Source organism: Myotis myotis, unplaced genomic scaffold (assembly GCF_014108235.1).
Source record: "Myotis myotis isolate mMyoMyo1 unplaced genomic scaffold, mMyoMyo1.p scaffold_m19_p_21, whole genome shotgun sequence".
In the NCBI taxonomy this organism is placed as follows: Eukaryota; Metazoa; Chordata; class Mammalia; order Chiroptera; family Vespertilionidae; genus Myotis; species Myotis myotis.
In genome coordinates, this window is record NW_023416326.1 from 4,133,690 (window position 1) to 4,148,683 (window position 14,994).

The following is a 14,994-nucleotide window of genomic DNA, read 5'->3' on the forward strand; positions in this document are numbered from 1 at the left end:
ATAAAAATGCTGACTCGATGCGTTGACATATCACAATACGATTACCACCGTGGCATTGACTAACAACTCTATCACATCACATAATTATTTCTTTTTTTGTGGTAGGAACAATTAAGAACTAGTTTCCTAGCAACTCTGAAACTGGTTATTAATTTTAACTTTAAAAATGCACTGAAAAATACTGCTAAAAAAAGCACAGCTTAAAGTTTCATTGTAAGCAACTCTTGGATCCACCACTCTGCTAACAATGGCCTTAAAAGCTGCTGACAGGCATGATGATGAGGTCCTTTTACTGACAGTTCACGTTTTACTTGGACATCAATCTGTGAGGAAGGTTTTTATTCTCGGTATTTTCACAGGGAAGAGAAAAGATTCAGAAAGGTAAGTGACTGTCTCCAAGCCACACATCTGGTAAGCGGCCGGATTCAGATCAACATGTGCCGAGATGCCCAAGTCAGCAGGCGGCAGATGGAGCCCAGCAGGAGCAGGCCCGGCCCCATCTCCTTGGACGCCTGCCCATCCGCCTGCCCATCCGCCTGCCCCACAGCTGACCAGTTCTTCTGGCCGAGAACCTGACCCCACAGTCCTCCCCCGCACCCCATCCTCCTCTTCAGAACCGCACTTCCCTCCGGGTAACTGAGCATCCCTCAGTAGCAGGTAGAACGCATCATCTCCGCGTGTAAACGTACGTATTATGTGTATTTCTTTATTTTAAAGAAGAAGAATGTACCTTAAGGAGGTTCTAACTGGTGGAAGAGGAGCAGAAAAGCCCATTTCAAGCCCCCGTGCCGGGCTGTAAAGTGGAGCGTGCGTCTGGGTTAGACCGGGTTGGGTCCCACCTTCACTGTCACTGCTTCCTAGACGACGCCACTGTGGTGTCCGCAGTACGGAGCCCACAGAGGCGCCCTCCACGCAACCAGCTGCCGAGGATCGGGGGCTTGGTGAGCTCTCAATGGCACATGGAACTGAACATTACAGCATCACATTAAAGTACTGAAAGGAAGAATCGTCACTGGGCCCAGGCAAACCAGTTTCTGGTTTATTTCCACAATCCCTAACTGCCTTCGCATTCTTTGTTAAAAAGTGTTCTGAGTGACTTCACTTTTAAGAACTGAAGTGTAAGTGCTAAGCAGATTACTTCCTCGTTTTCAAAGAGCAACATGACAGTCTCCACTGCAGTTTATTCACACGGAACCCTTATGCTAAGGGCACAGCTGCAGGGACTACTCACCTGGTCGAAGCGGGGGAAAAGCACCAGCAGGGTCTGCCACACTCGGTTTTGCACTCGGTGCTGCTGGGAGTTCGCGTAGCATCGCGTCCTGGACGAGGACACCAGTGCCTCCTGGGGTGGGGTCAACATGGGATCACTCGCTGAATCTGTGGCTGACGAAACAACATCAACCACAGCTTCAAACTCAGCCCCTGGTCCTCCAACCGGCAGGAAGGACAAGAAGACACTTGTTTAGTTTCCTTTCACAACAATGCATTTTGTTATTTGACTCGTCTGCTTTTAAAACTAGAAAGGAGCTATGTCATTGTCCAGCACACAGTCTTTGAGAAGCCTCCTTCCTCCTCTGTGGCTGGTGAAGGGGGAGACAGATACTGGACATGGTTCTCAAGGCACCAATACCTGCACAATCCCTCCTGCAGACAGTGCGATGCTCATTATAAATAATACTGCAGATTCAAAAAATAAATTCTTCACATTATGGCAGTTTCTAAATTTTTAGCTTTTTACTCTATTTCTTACATAAAACAACGGACGGATACATCACACTCAATGTGACTGGTTTTGACTGGTACCAGAAAGCACACGGAGGGAAGGTTAGAGTACAGGAAACACTTGTTCCCAAAAGCAACTTGAGTTGGACATCACTGAGACTTAACTAAAGATATGGAACGTAAGTCTCAGGGGGTTTTTGATAACAATATTTAGAAACATTTTGTCAACAAAAAGAGCAAATACAGTGGGGCCTTGACTTACGAGTTTAATGCGTTCCAAGACCGAGCTCGTTAAGGAGCTCGTTAACTCAAATTACTCTATCCACTCAATGCAAAAAATCGGCGGAGAGACTGCTGGTATCTCAAACTCGTTAGTCGGGACACTCGTAAGTCAAGGCCCCACTGTACTGAATTTTGACTTGTTAACTATACAAAAACAAAGATGCTTTAAAGTAACAAAAACGAAACACATTTACTTTCTCTAACAGCTTGATGGCAAGGTCTTCCATAAATGCCTTATGGGACGCACTGGAGTCATCTAACAAGCACAGGAATTTGACAGCACAAACTCTGACATAGTGGTCCTCTCTTTTGGTACTAAAAGTATGAGATGATAGTCTGTGTTAATACATGTTCACAACATAAAAATACCTCAGTTATTAGCTTCAAGACAACATAACAAATGTCAAAGCCTTCCCAAGTTCTCTAAAACTACGTGGGTCCACACTTGAGGGCAGTGCTCTGTAACTCAGGATGGGCAGTGGAATCATGGATGAATGGGTCAACTGAGTGCCTGTGCAGGAAGTCAGAACAGGCACACGGAAACCACACGCACAGCGGCCCTGGGCCAGCAATACCTCATCTGTGGACAAAACAGGTCAGAGCTCATAGAGCTATTCCTGAGTGAGGACCATGAACAGCTCTGTCCACTCAGGGGCAAGACTCCGCCTCCAATGCTGCAATGGCTCCTCCATGTTCTCTACGTGAAGGGCAAACTACATCCCAGCACGTTCAGTATCCGAATGTGGGAAGATAAAATAAGTGAAACTGTCGCCCAGCCGGGGTGGCTCAGTGGGTGAGCATCGACCTAGGAACCAGGAGGTCACAGTTCGATCTCCAGTCAGGGCACATGCCCGGGTTGTGGTCTCATCTCCAGTGGGGAGCCTGCAGGAGGCGGCCTGCCAGTGATTCTCTCTCATCATTGATGTTTCTACCTCTCTCTCCCTCTCCCGTCCTCTCTGGAATCAATAAAAATATATTTTAAAAAATTTAACAAATACAGAATGCTTCTCACGTGATGTTAAATTGTGAACATCCCATTCATGACAAGATGTGAGAAGTCCTCATACTTACTTTTCAATAACAACATTTGCCGCACAATCATGTCCAAGATTTTCAATAAAGGTCTGTACGTCCTGAATGAGTCTTCCCATAAAAAACATTTGACAAAGAACAACATGTTTTAGACAGGAAAAAAAAATTAAGGCCCCAAATTTAAATGAACTAAAACTTTGTATTCTGCTCATTGAAAGCCTCAAAATAAAAACAAGCCTACCCATGTAGGTACTTAATGTAAGTGAGGACAGGCTGAAATAATGACAGCTTTACCTCTGATCCCGCCTAAACACAGTTCCAAACACACAAGCCTCCAGGAGCAGCTCGCTGTAATCGGCAGCATTTGAAAAAGACCCCTGGGACACCCCTGGAGCAGGAACTCCCCACGACTGGCAGCAGTGAGTTATCAGCATATTGAAGACGCCGGTTTTTACAGCCGACATTTCAATCATCTGGTGCATAATCTGGAATGAAAAACAATGGTCACTGTACCCTTCGACCAAGCTAGTTGTTTTGTTTCCGAGAAACTACTGTTGCTAGAAACTGGGAATGCCTGCAAATGGGAGGTCCCACATAAGCATGAACAGCCCAGAAAATTAAAATGCTTTACCATTAGAACTTTGCAAGATGCCCAGCACTCACAGACTACGCATTTTCATTTCTCAGTAACAAGATGTCACTGGCGAATTCACCTAGAGCAGGGATGGCGAACCTTCTGAGCTCGGCGTGTCAGCATTTTGAAAAACCCTAACTTAACTCTGGTGCCGTGTCACATACAGAAATTTTTTGATATTTGCAACCATAGTAAAACAAAGGCTTATATTTTTGATATTTATTTTATATATTTCAATGCCATTTAACAAAGAAAAATCAACCAAAAAAATGAGTTTGCGTGTCACCTCTGACACACGTGTCATAGGTTCGCCATCGCTGACCTAGAACTTTCCACAGGAAGCACCGTCCACAGAGGCGAAAAGGAGGAAAAAATACCTCCCCCTGCACAGTTTCAGCTTCTCTGCATTTTGTCAGTGGCCTCCCTTCCCGAGTCAGCAAAGCCCTGGGCCCCACGGTGTGTGCGGGGCCAGGAAAGGGCTGAGTGGAGCGGGGCCGGCAGGTCATATATTCAGGATGGTTAAGACGGGAAGTTTTATGTATTTTTACCCCAATTAAAAGAAAGTTACCTCTTTTATTTTGAAATATGCCTGGCCCTTGATTTTTGCAGCAATGGTAAGAACTTTGGTATCAAAAACAAACTGAACAAAAGCTTTTAAGTTGGACCAGAACACCAGCTGAGTGTTGCTTAGAGTCGATATAATTTTCCAAGCCATGTCGAAGGCCTCTATGCAGACTGGCTCAGAGGAGGCCAGAAGCTGGAGGAAAAGAAAAAGAAATACATGACCACCACGCAGCTTCAGGAACGGTATCAGCCTGCAGTCGTTCCCTAACCCCTGGCTCACTGTCTCTACCTGGGGAACCAGCAGTTTCATGCAGCGAAACACAGGCAAAACGCGATCGGAGGGGAGGACCGTGAGGGCGGCGAGCGCAGCCTGCAGGGTCCGCGCTGGCGTCTGAAGGGGGGGCGGCACGGGGTCCAGGAGCGCGCCCTCCGAGGTGGGGGGAAGGGCGCGGTGCGTCCTCAGCAGGAAGGAGAGGCAGACCCACTGGTCGTGGACGTACTGCGCAGCTATCCGGCCCCAGCCCGGGGAAGACGACGGTTCTTCCGGAAGACTGAAACAGAGAGTCGCGTCACTGCTGTCCTTCCTCACGTCTGGCTCAGCTCCGTTAAGTCCCTACTAGGCATCCTGTTACCGAAACAGGGAACACACGCACCTCGACTTCTAACTTCCGTAAAGACAGTCATTCCCCCACGTCATGACTCACTGGAAACTAAATGCGGAAAGTTTATGGGTGTCCGTAACGGAGACGAACAACGTGGGACCCGAGATCACCCTGAACAGAGCGTCGGGCGGGCGATGCCCTGGAACAAGCCTGGGTTCCCCACGCGAGCAGCAGGACGCCTCGCGGACACACTGCCCCCCGAGGGGACACACCTGCTCTGCTCCTCCGGCTGCGGCTTCTGCAGCCTCTGACCGAGCGGGAGGGCGGCGAGGAGCTGCTCCGGGGGCCCAGCATCCGGAGGGTCCAGCTGCAGCTCCGGCGTCTGGTCGAGGGCCGCACACACCTCACACACCGCGGCCAAGGCGGCCATGCTGACCGCCCTCTGCACCTGCCTCCCGAGCGTGGGCACCTGAGCAGGAAACCGTGCCCGTCACTCACCCGGAGCCGAGTGGTGTGAGGACGGCCGTCGCCACTTTCCTAGGCACCTGACACGAGGGGAACCCTACCCTCCTCAAATACTACAGACAAAGGGAGTGATTTTAAAGTCAAGTTTCAGCAGATGCGTTTTAGGATCAATCTGTATTCCACGTAAGCCTTCCCCGCAGAACTACAAGATTACCAGCCCGCTGTCCGTGTCCTGCAGGTGCCGGATGGATGCGTTCCTCAAAGGAGCAATGATTCTCAGGATGGGGCTGCCTCGCTCCCCCCACTTCCCAGGGAGGCCCGCCAGCTCAGCGAAGACCTGCAGGTACAGGTGGCAGCGATCCAGGTCTGCAACCTGCGACAGACAGCAACACATCAACCAGCAGGGCCCACGACTGTCAAAACACGACGAGGTCAGACAGGAAGTGGTTTGTGTGAAGCACTCACACACGCTGAGAAAGGCCATTCCCCAGGGGCCCTCCACGCTGTCCCCACGCAGCCAGGCCTCCTCCTCCGAGAGCCCGCGGGGACCCGCCTGCTGCGCAGCCACCTCACCAACCACCGCTGACAGCTGTTCCCGGAAGTGGAGCAGCTCCCCCGGCCTCTCCGAGCCCGAGAGGAAGGGGCCGGAATGAACCGCGGGTCGTGGACCCGGCAGAACAGGACTCAGTCCCGTTTGACCTCCCGCCTGCTCTGTGGTCTCTGGCAGCTCCTGAGGCCCAAGCTCCTGTCCACACGGTGGGGAGGGTCACGTGTGCCCACCCCAGGGATTTTGAGAGACTGAGAGCATGCTGAACGGACGGCACCGCATGGCGATGATTAGGCCGTAGCCATCACTGTGCCCGGCGAGGCCTGCTCTGGCACGGAGGAAGCAGAGGCTTCAGGAACCTAATCGGGTCTCACTGAGCACCACTCATGCAGGCACTTTGCCGGTGCGGGAGGTGCTGCGGTTCTAGCAGCTGGTGGGTGACAGTGCATTTGGTGAGAGGGGGGCCTGGGGAAGCTCCTGGAGAGCCGATGGGGGCTGCTGCGAACACCTGAGAGGCAGGTTCGACTCTGGGTCAGGGCACACGCCCAGGTTGTCAGTTGTGGAACCAATGGATGCGATGAGACAGAACCACTCTGTGGACGATCCTAACACCCAGCACCTCCCAGGCGGGGTGTGAGCAGGAGGGAGCTGCACGGTGTTTCTCTCCCTCCCTCCGTCTCTCTAAAATCAATAAAAACTAACATAAAACAAGAAGGATGAAAGTCACCCCATGAATACTCACACTGCTCAGTTCATTCATAGTGAGTCTCCGGAGGAGGAAGTTGGAGATGCTCTCTGTGGCGGACGCGACCAAGTCCTGAAGGAGAGGAGACACCTCATCTGTGTGGGGAAAAGTGTGCAGCTAAGTGGCAGAAATCAGTTGTTTGGTACAAGACACCGCAATCTAGTACAATCTAGTAAAGTATAACTATGGTAAGCCCATGGGTGAGCCACTGACCAAAAGCGGATTCTAAAAATGTAACAGTCACCTCACTGTGGGGAGCCTGGAACTGACCCTGGAAGCCCTCTGGGGGTTCTGGCCCGACAGGCGGCATTCGGTTCTGCTGCCATCACCCAAAATACCAGAACTCTGAACCCAGCTCTCCTATCCCATAAGCATATATTAAAACTAACCTCATCGATATTATCCTCAGGTTTTACCTAAAACCAGTGTTTCTCTAGAATTTTTAAAACTTTAAATTTCTTCAATCCAAATGAAAGTGGTCGGAAAGGACTGGGAAGCCAGGCTTACGCTCACGTGCTCATCGCTAGTGCCCACGGCTTCCCACTGATGCGCACACATCGTGGTCTAAGGACAGAAGTAAGAGCGCCACGCTTCCATCTGCTTCTGCGATACTTTCTATGGGAAGGACTTTCTGCTTAAAGGCGCTCAGAGATGGACATACTTAAAAAATGAATATAAAAGTACTGCCATTCTCATGGTTTAGATTACTTTCTGCAGCACCTAGCCCAGAGGTAACTGGAAATGGATCTTGCTTTAAAATATAAAATAGGGATCATTGTCAAGGGTCTAAAAATCAAGGAATAAACAATTTTTTAAAAAGACAGAAGCAAATGAATCCCATTCTAAAGTCAAGGGTACCCAGAAGATGTCAACACCGCAGTGTCAGCCCCGGGGGACGCTTGGCCCCTTCCCGCACCTGCCCCGTAGGAGAGACCAGGTGAGGATCTCCGCTTATTCTAAACACCAACAAGGTACCGAGCGAGTTCAGAGACCGTCCTCACCATCGCGGGCACTGGCGCCCTTCGGCGAGCACGTGCGCAGCAGCGTCACCAGCGCCTGCAGGCACCTGTCCGTCTTCCGCAGGGGCAGGTAGGCGTTCGAACCCAACTTGGTGAGGGCGTCCAGGAGGGGCTCTAGGAATAGCCTCAGCACGTTCTGTGTCCTCTGCCTCTCACTAGACATTGAGAAACACCAAGAATTTCCAAAGCATAAAGAAACGACCTCCCTGTCGTTCGTGGAGCTGATGGACTCAGTGGGGCAGAGCCACCCCTGTGGCGAGCCCAACACCAGCGCCTCTGGACTGACCTCTCCCCGACCTGCTGGCGGAGCCCGGGTCTGCCCTTCCCGGGAGAGCAGCGAGGCACCAGGGGAAAAGCTCAGGAAGAACCAATGTGCTCGCTCTGGGCACAGTAGGAAGCACAGTTCTACCTGCAAAGTAAAATGCCGAGGCCCTGGCTCCCAATCAAAAACACACATGCTAGTCAAGGCGAGGAGATGAGACATGTTAAATATAATATACATATATATACACATGTATACATACACACACACACACACACACACACACACACATATGCATTGTGTGTGTGTGTGTGTGTATATATGTATATCCTATAGAGCAATATAAGCCCAGCGACCAAACAGCAGAATGACCAGAACGACCGGTCTACTAGTCGCTATGATGCGCACTGACCACCAGGGGGCAGACTCTCAATGCAGGAGCTGCCCCCTGGTGGTCAGTGTGCTCCCACAGTGGGAGCGCCACTCAGCTGACCAGGATGAGCAGCTGCTCCTGCTGCAAACCCCAGGTCTACGGGCAGGAACCTGGGCTGTGATCGTGGTCTCCTCACCCCAGGCTCTCTCTGCTGCCTCCTCCGGACTCCTGCAGGCCGCCCCAGGCTTGGAGAGGGACTGAGGCCTACTCCTCCGCCTCTCAGTGCTATTGTCCCTGGGCCGGCCCCAACCAGGTCCCCTGGAGAGGCGAGTGCTCCAGCTCCACGGAAGATGCCAGACCAGGGAGCAGCTGCTCAGAGGGCAGATCCACAGCCGCTCAGCTGACCTGGATGAGCAACACTCCCACAGCGAGCTGATCCCCGCAGGTCACGCCCTCCACCAGTGCACAAATCTGTGCACCAGGCCGTGTGTGTGTGTGTGTGTGTGTGTTAAAGATCTATGAAAAACTGTTATAACCAACTAGCACTAAAACTGTCTAGAAAAGAGTTGATGTAACCAAAGTAACTGCATATCATGCAATACACGGCCTCAGGAAGCTGCTTTTTGCAACAATTATCATCTGAGAGAACTGATCTGCTCACATCTTCCAAATATGAGACTGTTTTATCTTTATTCCTTTTTTTTAAAATTATGTGTTTACCAAGGAATTAAATAGATCATTTCTTCATCTAATCTTATCCTAGGATCTTACAAACCATTCTTCTAATATTCTGATATAAAACCTGGGATTACTGTAGTTTGTCTAACTTTCTCTAACAGTTTACCAACCTGAGAGCCTTTCGCACTATTAATCTATTGTTAACTTATAATTAACGTGCTCCCCGTGCCCCAGGCCCTTCCTTTCCTGCCCTGTGGTCAGTTCCAGGCCGACCGGGGACAAGGCTGAATGTGCCCCACACCCCCGAGCAGCCTTTTCTGGGGAAGCTGTTTTCAAGCTGAAAAGCGCTTACCTGTGTTGGACCTTTCTTCCTTCCACGTCCACAGCCAGTAAGACCATCAGAGCAACCAGCTTGGCTTCCGCCCAGTCCGGCATCCGGCCGTTTTCTCCTGCTTCAGGAAGGACAGGCGGGTTTGCAAAGCATTAACAGAACCTGCCAAAGAGGAGGCTTCAGAAACAACGGCTCAGTGACTGTCTCACCGACACCCAATTATAACAGAGCGCGGCCGAGGTGACACGCTTGTGTCACACACACTGAGCTATGAGTAGCCCATCTCTGCAGGCCTGGTCCCTCCATCCTTCTCTCTTTCCATTCCATTCGGTAAAGCCCATATCTTGATCTGAAAACTAGATAAAGTTCTTTGAAAACCCTTTGGTTCCACCAATCCAGAAAAGTGATCTCAGACTTACTTTCCCAAGCAGGTGACGTGATATACTCTTGAACGAGGCTCTTGACGTAAGCGTTTAAAGAGCACGTCTCCTGAAGTCCAAGGGAGCCACAAGTTGAGGGTCGTCCAAAACAGCTTTCATTAACACGCAACCAGTCACAGAGCTGGGAAAGACAACATTATTACTTTATTTTAAAAACCTACCCGAACAAAGGGTTTCTAATTTCCTGAAGCCAATTTGTTTTCTTCCACAACAAACTGAACTGAAATGACTGAATATAACAAAGTAATAAAACGTTTTCTGCCACAACTAAGTTGCACAGAGAGTGTTAACAGAAAACGTATGCGTGCTTTCTACCCTCCATCCGAGATTTTATCAACTTCACGAACAGGCCTTTAGAGTACCTCATATAAAATGCACATGTGATAAGCTCTTGTAAAGAACACGTCTGTGAAAAATAGCACATTATGTAAAACAAATTACAACCTTAAAATAAAACTCATCCTAGCTTCATGTACTAAAACAAGAATGTTTATTTTTGAGAGAATGTGAATTTGAAATGTAAGTTATAATTAAAGTCCCTGCCTCCTCACAAGTTTATTTTCTATCCTATGTGCATTTTAAAATACATTAATTTAAAAGAGAAATTCTGTCCTAGCCCTTCTCCATTACACCTTTTAGAAGATTTGCAAAACTAAGTCACAGAACTTCCCAGAATTCCTTTCATCATATGTAACTGTGAAATCTATGTTCTCAACTTCCTTTTTCCGATATATCTTGATGTGCAAATGCACACATGAAGTTAAATATAAAGTAAATAACTAGGTCTTTCTAAAAGGTAAGAATTTAAAAAAAAAAAAAAGTTTTGCATCCATCAAGGTAACCCCAGATACATGTACGGAGACATAATGATGATGAAACTAAGAATACCCCACCTGACCAAGGACAAAGCTGATGAGTGAATAAATCAGTCGAGACTAATACTGGCCCCCAGAGGGGCCAATGAGGGAGCCGCTCAGCCCGTGAAGGAGGCCGCGCGTGTGGGTCCTTAGCAAGCAGAGACGTCTAGCAGTGAGGCCAGCTAGTACTGCTCTCTCCACAGCAGGTACTTTATGCTCCTCTCACACTGGCTAGTGATGGAGTCAGTCAGCAAACATGTTTGTAAGATTTCAGAGGCCTTGTCACCAGACCATTCCCGTCTCACCTCTGTCCACAGTGCCGTTCCCCGGCCCAGGGACTCCTCCTGTCTCAGAGACATAAGAAACGCAGAGATGTCGGACAGCGACACTTCCTCCTGGGGGGGCGGGGGGCAGACGTGTTTTTAATAGTTACTCATTTTAAGTCTTCTACTTGAATAAAAGAAAATCACCGTAAAAGCAACTTAGTATACTAAAGTACGTTAGTGAAATATTTAAAAAAACCTATTTTTTAAAAAATATTATTCGACTTCTGAAATGAAGATATTGATTAGAACCAACCCATTATGTAAAATAAAAGATTGTTTTATAAATGTATTTTCCTTAAAATCAAGGTTACTATCTCACAGATAAGATGGTCACTATCTAAAAACAAAACTTCCTACAAGAAATTACTTATTACTTAACCCAAAAGTGATTCTTACTCTTCAAAGCTAAAAAATGACCCCTGGCTTAAAGCTACCCAGGCTTTTACTCCCTGAAGCTTGTGAGTCTTGAACTAAGACCCCTTGCTCTAGGCCAGAGGCCGGCAAAGCCACCCACAGCCTGTTTTGTAAATAAAGTTTTATTGAGCACAGCCACATTCATCCACTCACCAACTGTCTATGGCTGCTTTTGAGTGGTTGTGCCAGAGACCGTATGACTCGCAGAGCCTTAAATACATACTGGTCCCCCGTCACAACCACGGTGTTATGGGGGCTCCATAAAAACACACTAAGGACAGGACACATCCCTGACGTCGATTCCCTGGGAGACGTGTGGGGAAGGAGAGGAGACAGGGACAGCGCCTGAGCGTCCTCTGCCAGGGGAGCCCCCGACGTCTCAGTTCCCAGCGACATGCAAACTCCTCCCGGGGAGGCTCCTGAGACCCGGGTGTCCCTGATACAAGACACTGTGCAGAGCCACTGCCCACACTCCAGGCGCCCGGAGGCAGCCGTCAGGACAGGCCACGTGGTTTGTGGGAGCACTGCAGGCAGAGAGCCGCTCTCATGGGTCCGAGAGCGAGCCCTCTCCAAGTACGCGTTCCCGGCGTCAGCCAGGGGCCGACCGTGAAACGAACAGGGCTCGCAGGCCTGCTACGTCCACTTCCGCACACCCACCCGCTCGGAAAGACGTGCACACGGGTGAATGGATGCACTTACCACGTCGACCAGGTTCATGGCCGCGTGGAGCAGATGGCACTGGGCGGCCCCGCGCAGCAGGATCTGGTGTGTGGCCATGGTGCACTGGAGGACGCCCCTGACACGACAACAGAGTTCACCCCACATCCACAGACGGCTGCAGTCAGCTGTTACTGACAGGCTGGTGTAACAGCTACCACTACGGACTCCCCAGTAAGGTCACTAATAGAGCGCCATTTCAGTAGCAAACACATCTCTTTTAAAAACAATGAGACCAGAAATGAAGATCCTTTAAAATAAGAATTTTACACTTAAAAAAACAACTTTGTAGTCTAGTTTCCTACATGTCAATGTAATAAAAAAAACCTACTGGCCTTATTTTAAAGTGGTTATAGCATACATTATGGCACATACTTAAATTAGTAATTCATAAAACAAAATAAGTTCAATTAAATTTTTTTTTTAATAAAATTAAGAGCTCAAACATCCTAATGTGAATATTAACTAAAACCATTTGCTAGAGCCTAGGCTGGTGTTCCCAGTGGTTAGAGCCACCCCACCCACCAAAGGGCCTCGGGTTCGATTCCCAGTCAAGGGCACAAACCTGGGTTGCAGGTTTGACCCTCAGGCCCGGTCAGGGCGTGTGTGAGAGGAAACCAATAGATGCACCTCCCTCACATCAATGTTTCTTTCTCAATCTCTCTCTCTCCCACTTCTTCCCTCCCTCCCTCCCTCCCTCCCTCTCTCTCTCCCTAAAAATCAATGGGAAAACCATCCCCAGGTTAACAGGAAGCACCAGCCCCCCATGTGAGCACCCAGACCCAGTACCTGAGGGCCAGGAGGCCTTCCAGACCCAGGGCTTTGCATCTCGGGACGCTGGCCAAAGCCTTAGACAGAAACAAAATGGGAACAGCACACCAATGTCTACTCGACATCTTCTGAATCCATTTTAACAAAAAACTACCTGAAAGAAAGAGTTTTAAATATCACCGTTGCCAACAGCACGTGACCACACGCTCAGCATCATTAGCCATTAGGTAGGAAAAGCAATTCAAAGACCCTAATGCGATGAACTTCACACCCACAAGTCCGCGGTCTTAAAAGGACCGGCAATAGCCAGGAATATTCACATACAGGTTTTGGCATAAACAGTGCTTTCCATTCGTGACCTGGGGCACAAAGTCTCCCAAAAGGCAAGTGTATTCCTCTCTCTGCTTTCCTAAGTCAACGGCTATGAAGGGGCTTCACCACACGGATATTCTGTTTGCACCTTTTCCCTAAAGCCTGGTTCTCTCTTCCTTCCGCCCATTTTACTGATTTTTGAAAGTCAATAGAAACAAGTAGAAAAGGGGGCACGTGGCCACACCCCTCCTGACGGCCCGCCATGGGCTCACGCCAACACTGGGGTCAGTCACGTAGGAACGTGTGCCTAGTGACGGCGCACACCTGCATAAGCCTGGCAATTTGCATATCCTCGAAAAAGGAAACTATTTTGATAATACTGAGTATAACGGTCATAGGATGATGCTTATAACCAATGTACTAAAATAAATAAACCTTTAAAGGTAACAAATTAAAAAAAGAAAACCTTTACTGCACATACTCTTTAGTTCTTCTGGAAGAAGAGAAACATAAGCAGCTAAAAATCTCTGTAGTTTCAATCCCAGTGGAGACCCACTTCCTATCTGCTGGCCCGGCGACCTAGACAGAGAGGAAGGACACACATTTAAAATGTATTTACAAATGAGCATCATGGAAACTAAATGGACTGTGGCCCAAAGTTCTTTTAATAAAACAATGGGACCATCTTTTATTTCTGAACCTACTTTTTATTTTTCAGTAAAATGCTGAGGATCCTTCCGATTACAAAACACCAGGACCTTCTAGGGCAGCGGTTCTCAACCTGTGGGTTGCGAACCCTTTGGGGGTCGAAAGACCCTTTCACAGGGGTCACCTAGGACCATCGGAAAACACATCTATAATTACATATTGTTTTTGTGATTAATCACTATGCTTTAATGATGTTCAATTTGTAACAATGAAATTGGGGGTCACCACAACACGAGGAACTGTATGAAAGGGTCGCGGCATTAGGAAGGTTGAGAACCACTGCTCTAGGGAAACGGACCTGGGTTAATAACGTGCTGTGCTAAGTCGGCACGGCATGGACTTCCATTTCATGACACTTTCCCTGACACAAATGTACGGAACTTTCTAAGTAGTATCACTTTTTAAAAAGTCTAAATATGATCATTTAAAATGACATTTTATTACTTCCAATATATAATCCAAGGCTTTTAAATCTTTGGGTATTAAATAGAAGAAAGACGTGTTAGGAATAAGTCACTTTTGTAAGAGCACTTGTTTGTTAACATCTACTAAAGTCACCTTTTCTCGCTACATGGTTCTTCCAGAAACGTCACCTGCTAACTGAACAGAGCGCTAGAGAACGGCCTCTCGTTGTAGCTGTGTCTGTGGCTTTAGAAAGGTTGGCTTTCCTGCTCCCCGGCTATCTAATCGCTTCAGACAACTAGTCAGTCATGAGTTATTTGAAAACTAAAAGTAATTGGCAAGTCAAGCATTGCTATCCTCCTTCGATATTTATCAGATGCGACTAAATACCAATATAACTTAGCACTAAGTTAAACTTTTTAAAGAAATTGGCGGTGGGAGGTTTTCCCCTGTTTAGAGGTGTACCAAGTGGAAGACTTGCAAGCATGAATTTGAACCGGACGGGTTGGTGCGAACCCCTGGTTTTTAATGCGGTGGGTGGACAGACAGACAGACTCTGAACTAGAGAGGGGTGGGCCAGTCTGCTCAGCAGACAGAACTGAGAAACAGATGCGCACACACAGGGAGAGCGCAACTGAGCAAATGTGGTAAAACGTTAACATCTGGGGAATATAGAGGAAAGGTAGGTGGGATTCTTTGTATTATTCTCAGGACTTTTAAGTTACAATAAAAAGTTTAAAAAGTTTTAAAAAAAAGTGTAAAGTGTTGGTTAGCCAGTCACTACAATGTCC

At 48.3% G+C, this 14,994-nt stretch overlaps 1 protein-coding gene across 18 annotated transcripts in view; it reads right to left on the reverse strand.

The window, feature by feature from the left end:
* The window catches only part of TARBP1 (TAR (HIV-1) RNA binding protein 1), a 71,653-nt gene that overhangs the window by 7,747 nt on the left and 48,912 nt on the right, over nucleotides 1–14,994 (reverse strand). For 16 of the 18 annotated variants that reach the window (XR_004974985.1, XR_004974986.1, XR_004974984.1 and 13 more), the window contains 16 exons: nucleotides 13,575–13,672; nucleotides 12,800–12,935; nucleotides 11,993–12,089; nucleotides 10,859–10,948; nucleotides 9,676–9,817; nucleotides 9,278–9,377; nucleotides 7,595–7,767; nucleotides 6,591–6,688; nucleotides 5,516–5,674; nucleotides 5,109–5,305; nucleotides 4,524–4,785; nucleotides 4,239–4,427; nucleotides 3,331–3,521; nucleotides 3,076–3,147; nucleotides 2,199–2,319; nucleotides 1,232–1,342 (listed from right to left, as the gene is read on the reverse strand). Coding sequence is in view for 15 of the 18 variants with exons in the window: in XM_036354517.1 (XP_036210410.1) it covers nucleotides 1,232–1,342; nucleotides 2,199–2,319; nucleotides 3,076–3,147; nucleotides 3,331–3,521; nucleotides 4,239–4,427; nucleotides 4,524–4,785; nucleotides 5,109–5,305; nucleotides 5,516–5,674; nucleotides 6,591–6,688; nucleotides 7,595–7,767; nucleotides 9,278–9,377; nucleotides 9,676–9,817; nucleotides 10,859–10,948; nucleotides 11,993–12,089; nucleotides 12,800–12,935; nucleotides 13,575–13,672 (2,236 nt within the window). In the remaining 3 variants the exon portion in view is untranslated. The remainder of the gene's footprint in view (nucleotides 1–1,231; nucleotides 1,343–2,198; nucleotides 2,320–3,075; nucleotides 3,148–3,330; nucleotides 3,522–4,238; nucleotides 4,428–4,523; nucleotides 4,786–5,108; nucleotides 5,306–5,515; nucleotides 5,675–6,590; nucleotides 6,689–7,594; nucleotides 7,768–9,277; nucleotides 9,378–9,675; nucleotides 9,818–10,858; nucleotides 10,949–11,992; nucleotides 12,090–12,799; nucleotides 12,936–13,574; nucleotides 13,673–14,994) is intronic. The other 2 variants (XM_036354506.1, XM_036354511.1) reach the window with 2 other exon arrangements.